Source organism: Juglans microcarpa x Juglans regia, chromosome 4S (assembly GCF_004785595.1).
Source record: "Juglans microcarpa x Juglans regia isolate MS1-56 chromosome 4S, Jm3101_v1.0, whole genome shotgun sequence".
Lineage (NCBI taxonomy): Eukaryota > Viridiplantae > Streptophyta > Magnoliopsida > Fagales > Juglandaceae > Juglans > Juglans microcarpa x Juglans regia.
Window position 1 is genome coordinate 24,894,337 of NC_054601.1, and position 6,177 is coordinate 24,900,513.

A 6,177-nucleotide genomic window follows, 5' to 3' on the forward strand; every position below is an offset into this window, starting at 1 on the left:
GATTTACTCTCCACCAAAATCACTTTAAAATGATCCCATGACTACTACAATAGTCTCATTTCTAGAAAGTTATTTTAATATTTTTAGCTATACATGATATAAGATTTGGGAAAAAATAAAATAGTAAAATAATTATTAAAACACATACATTTTGCAATTGAGAATTCTCGTAATTTTTCTACATGCGGAGAGTGTTTGATAGAAATTTTCAACTTATCCATTTACACAGTACTTTGATATTGTGTGATGAATAATTATAAGTTTATCTATAGATAGGCTAACATCTCAAATTTTCAAACATTACTTTTTTCTATCTTTCATTAATATAAAAAAATAATTAATAATGTTTCACGAGTAATTATCTTTCTTTAAAATTATTAGAATTTAATATTATGTAATCTTTTTTCTTTTTTAATTAGAAAACGTGCCCGTCTACTTTCCAAGTCTTCTCTGACAGAGACCTAGGTCAAGACTAGTGCTCTCCACATGATACTTTTGTTTGTTTGAGGACAGCCAGATTCCTTCTTGAATTATTGATGTTGACTGTTAAAATAGTCTAATAAGGAGAAGTCACCACGTGTGATGCTGTGATAGGTTTTGAGTTTAGCCGAGGTGTTGAATATTGCAGCTTGTCCGGTATCCAGCTACCATGCATATATGAGTAATAGTGTGGTAAGTGAAATCAACGAAACATCCGGATAGATCTCTTTTCTTGATCGTTAACTCCACTCCAACATGAGTACGAGCGTCTTTGTCTCCGTTTCATCACTCGACTTGCTTCATCGGTTCTTTGATCTGTAAGTCTGAGAAGTTGGAGACTGCGGCGACCAAAAGCGAAAGCGTTTGTTTCGGTAAGGAAAACATGATTCGAAATCACCGTCTTTTTCTTTCTTTTAATTTCTTCCATTTTCTTTTCTAACTTATTGATAATCACTGATTATGTTTTTAGGCTTATTCAATGTAATAAAAACGAGTATTTGCAACGAATTATTTGTCAAAAAAATGACTAATTAGCCCCGTCGTCTATATCTATGGATCTAATTCCATGCCTATATATGTGCTATCTGGACCTCTTTGTTTTGAATATTGAGATGTTAATTTATTAGGATATTGACATTTTTATGCATGTATATCTAGCTAGTTCATCAGCTAATGCGCTCAACTCGTTGCATACAAAATAAATGCATAGCTTGCTTGTACGTTGATTTGGGTATTATTTTTCTAGCTAGGTGATCTATAAATAATATATAATATGATATTGTTAATTTACTTTGAATGACTGATAATGCATGGGGTTTTAATTTGTTTACTAGCTGCATGGGTACTTATTTTAATTCCTTTCTTTTAATTCTTAAAGCCGTCAAATGAAAAAGTTAGCGTTAGCATTAGCATTAAAGTACTCTAATTAAGTTGCCCAAAAAATTGGCCCATATTTTTATAATATAATTGTATTGTAATCAGTACTGAGTCTGAATTTGTGTAAGTAGCAGGCCAGGAGCTAGAAGCCAATTAATTAATTAAGAAGATTAATTGTGAGATGGAAAAATCAACAAGTGATGATCAAGAAATTCAACAAAAAGTGGAAACTGCTTCAGTCACAAATGGAAATCAAAAGCATGCTGAAATTCAACAATGGGGTCAGGAAGCTACAAACACTTTGAGTAGTGGAAATGGAAATCAACATAGAGATCAGTTGCTAAATAGCATCAAAGAAATGGCTGCAAGCTTGGAGCCACCCTTATCAGCAAATGAGTGTTGTATCTACAGGATTCCAACTTGTCTTCGAAAATTGAATGAGGAAGCCTACACTCCTCAGGTTATATCAATAGGGCCTTTCCACCATGGCAGCAAAATATTAGAACCCATGGAAAAGTTGAAATTAAAATATTTTCAGAGATTCCTGCGGCAGATTGACTTCAACATAGAGATTTTAGTAAATGCCATAAAGCTAAATGAAGAAAGTGTGCGTAGTTGTTATGCAGAAACCATCAAGTTTAGCAGTGACGATTTCGTGAAATTAATTTTGGTGGATGGGATCTTTATTATTGAATTATTCTACGAAATATGGTTCAAAGGATCAGATAGGGTTATTCGTGAGAACCATATACTGTTAAACCCAATATCGTGGCAGGAAATTATGTTGGACTTGGAGTTACTTGAAAATCAACTTCCTTTCTTTGCTCTTGAGATATTATTCAGCCTTGCATGTGCACCGGATGATGAGCATCCTTCCTTCACTTCGCTTGCAATTGATGTCTTGGAGTACATTAAAGAACAGGAATTTCCTGGAAATCTTGGAGAGCAACCAATTAGACACTTTGTTGATATGACCAAAGCATTTTTACTTCCATCATCCAGAAAGCTATTGTCACCACATGAAAGTAATGATCTTGCTAGATCAGCTGATCATTTATATACTGTAAGACAGTTGTACGAGGCTGGAGTGAAGTTTAAGGTGAGATCATGCAAATGCTTGCTTGACCTAACAAGACACTTTGCTGATTTCGCCAGAGCATTTTTTCTTCCATCATCTAGAAAGCTGCTAGTGCTACCGCATGAAAATAATAATCTTCCTAGTGCTGATCATTTATATTCGGCAAGCCAGTTGTATGAGGCTGGAGTGAAGTTTAAGGTGAGCTCAAGCAAATGCTTACTTGACTTGAAATTCACCAACGGAACTTTGGAAATTCCATGCATGAACATGTATAATTCGACAGAGACTACTTATCGAAACATCATAGCATTTGAGCAATGCCATTATCCACATGATTCACATTTTACAGACTACATTGTGCTATTGACTTTCCTAATCAACACTCCCAAAGATGCAGATTTACTTATTAGAAAAGGAATCATCATTAATTGGCTTGCCAACAGCAATTCAGTGGCATCTTTTATCAATAATCTGGGGACGAATATTGTTTATTATAGCTGGAAAGGTGCTTATCGGGGTTTGTTTCGAGATTTGAATGCATTCTATAGCAACACTAAGCATACTTGGAAGGCTACCTTGAAACGTGATTATTTTGGCACTCCTTGGAAAATAGCTTCTACTGTAGCTGCTGTTACCTTATTGCTGCTCACTCTCGTACAAACTATATGCTCCATCATCCAAGTTGTGAAGATGTGAAGAAGCTTTGTGCATAAAATCTGGTAGGACATCACATTTTATTTTACTCCTCACGTTTAGAAATTAATTTGTTAGATTGCTAGTAATAGCTTCGAAAATTTGAACATAGTATGCACAAAGATAAGTACTGCTTGAAATAATATGCCTTATCATCACTTTCTTCATCTATTAGTAACATAGGCTCAGCTCTGAATGCTGTATGAATACACCCACATATTTACAGAACATATACAGCACTAATATCTTCTAACCTCACCACATCTTCATTCTTTACTATGTTCTTCATTTGCTGAGTTACAGATTGCTCTCTGATTTTCCAAACAACACCCCCCCTTGCATTTGCGAGAACCACATGAGAGGCCATGGATTCTATGGTGATTTCTTTGTTGCTAAGTTGTGTTTTTCTCATTACTTACTCGGACAAGTTCTATGGCTGCCAGTGTGGTTCTATGAAATACCTGAACCCAAGGTCGTGTACAACATACGCTCAGAATAAACAAACTCATAGCTCGATGTTCTCCCATCCGTGATTTACATGATGTCCGGTGAATTATGTGATGTCAATTTTCTCTTTGCAATGAAGTTTGGTCAAAGAGGATCCAGACTTAGTTCGATTGTTAAATTATGAATTTTTTTGCAGGAACACTTATATGGGCTGAGAATGGAGAAAAGCAATAGGAGATTAATTAGCTAATGATAGATCATGATATGAATTTCATGCAACAAGAGTGAAGGTCATGCTAGCTATCAACCCGATGGATTCGAATGAAGTGATTTTGTGTGTCTTTGTTTCTTATTAACATACAATTTTATAGCTTTGTTATTATATATTGATACTGTTGGGATAATGGGCTTGTCTTCACGAGAATTTATTTATATTTGCTCTCATAAGTAATTATCTAGTTATATTTCTATATAATAAATTCTTTTTTATTGTCAATTACGGAACGGAGAAAATTACATTTGAACATAAAAAGTGAGGCCATTCAAATATTGGCTAAAAAACCATTCGATTGTTTATTTTAATTTGTCTAAGTTTTAATAATAGAATGTTCAGTTTTAAAAATAATGGAAAAATTACAATATCTATTTGCATAAAGATTTGGGGATCAAATTATTATTATTGTTTTGTTTTAAAATAGAATTATTGGTGTTCGAACAATTATTAGGGCTAAAGAAATTTCGTCGAATGTTATTGTTGGCTTTTGAACAGGTTGAAAAAAACATAATAATTGACATTTTTTTCCATAAAATTTATAATTTTACTATAATAGTAATAGATAAACACACATAAGTATTCATAATTTTCATTCATAATTGTTCAAAGTCAGGACGTTGTTGTTCATAAAATGAAATACGGGAAACAAATATTTTGAGACTTCCTTTAATTTTCCATTTTTACTGAACAACCAAGTAGAGGGCGTAGACCGGACCAATTAAGCCCGGTGAGAACCCAAGGCCTTAAAGTTATTTGGCTTTCTCAGTGGAGTCTCCACCACTACAAGAAAAACCTCCTTTACCGGCGATGTATGTAATTGCTGGTGATGTTGAACCCTGAAACCGAGCCTTTTCTCTCTGCATTTATGGCCCCTTTTGGGGGAAAATGAAGTGGGATCTATTAGCACAGTACTGTCCTCAATTGAAACGTTATACTTAAGATCATAACTTCAATTAAAAACCCTTTAGTTTAAAGTTAGTTATAGGGTATTTCGAATATGATCCATTTTTGTAGTTGATATTCATATATCTATGTTCTTGCTAGTTGGGGGAACTCAAGTTCTTTCTAGTACTGGTCAATTAAACAGCTGAGCAGAGGCAAAAATTTCCCTTAGGGTTTCAAGATCTATAATACTTGTCAATACCTTAAGCCATTGACAAGTTTTCTGTACTAAATATTTAGGCAAACATTAGTCTATACATTGGGGAACTCAAGTTCTTTCTGCATATAGAGATTAATTTTGGGTTCCAATATAATATATATATATATATATATATATCAATTAATTAATTTATCACAGCAAACTATATACAAATGCGAGTAGGGGTGTATATATAAGTAGGTATGTATTTCAGTTTGTATGACAACTATTTCTAATTTCTGTTTGTGATCAACCAAACATTTATCTTTGTATATGATCTATAAACATATACTGTTAAGAATAACATATTACTAGGCTTTTTGTGTTATTACTTTTAAGAATGAAGCTAAAGTATATGATTCAGCTATACCAACATATTTGTGTTATTACTTCTAATATTTAGTCTATAAAGCCACCACCCGGCCAATTTTGTAATTACTAATTAAATGAAAACTAAATAATATTTCGCACAAAGAGTTAATTTTATCAACTAAATTATAATACATCAATCCAGAAATAAAATCCTTGTTTAAAGTCTGAATTTACTAAAATATAATTAGTGTTTGAATGGCAATATCAGTGTTTGCATTTCTTTTTGGTTTGTGGGTATATGGAGTTAACGATGACTTGTATTTTGTCTGTGGGACGACATTAATGCCTAATGGTTTGAATGGCAATTGCCAATTTGCTGTCAAGCCGCCTAACCAAGAGTACCTTGGCTACTTCGACATTGGATCATGTATTAATATTGCGAAATACGTTGACAACGTCGAGGATGCTCAGAATTGGAAAATAGCCAAGTCCTGCGTTTGGCCTTAGAAATATATAATTAGCTGATCATCTAGAGTTGTTTCTCAATTATCCATGCCTGCATGCATGCAGTATCCCTCTCCTCTGGTTATATATATAAACATGTATATATCGATGATTTCGACGATCAGTACATGTGGTTTATACACACACACACACACACACACACACACACACACACACACACATATATATATATATATACATATCCATACATTTTTTATATTTCTGTATAAGGCCGGAAAGTTGTATAGTACTGGTACATTAATAAAGCGTTAATTGTTCATTGTTTGATTATTACCGAGTTTACAGTACCTCGCGTTTCTTTTATATATCATGTGCGTGTATGTGTGTGTGTGTGTGTGTGTGTGTGTGTGT

General features: G+C 33.6%; 1 protein-coding gene across 1 annotated transcript; it reads left to right on the plus strand.

Moving 5' to 3' along the window:
* Positions 1-568: 568 nt before the first annotated feature.
* Positions 569-3,951, plus strand: LOC121261917 (UPF0481 protein At3g47200-like). The gene is made up of 3 exons (XM_041164332.1): positions 569-851; positions 1,526-3,153; positions 3,771-3,951. The coding sequence occupies exon 2, from the start codon at positions 1,538-1,540 to the stop codon at positions 3,128-3,130; it is 1,593 nt and encodes a 530-aa protein (XP_041020266.1). The 5' UTR covers positions 569-851; positions 1,526-1,537; the 3' UTR covers positions 3,131-3,153; positions 3,771-3,951.
* Positions 3,952-6,177: the final 2,226 nt, after the last annotated feature.

Bases quoted from the DNA above. Each gene is read 5' to 3' on its own strand.
- LOC121261917 (XM_041164332.1), top strand. From the start codon at position 1,538: ATGGAAAAATCAACAAGTGATGATCAAGAAATTCAACAAAAAGTGGAA.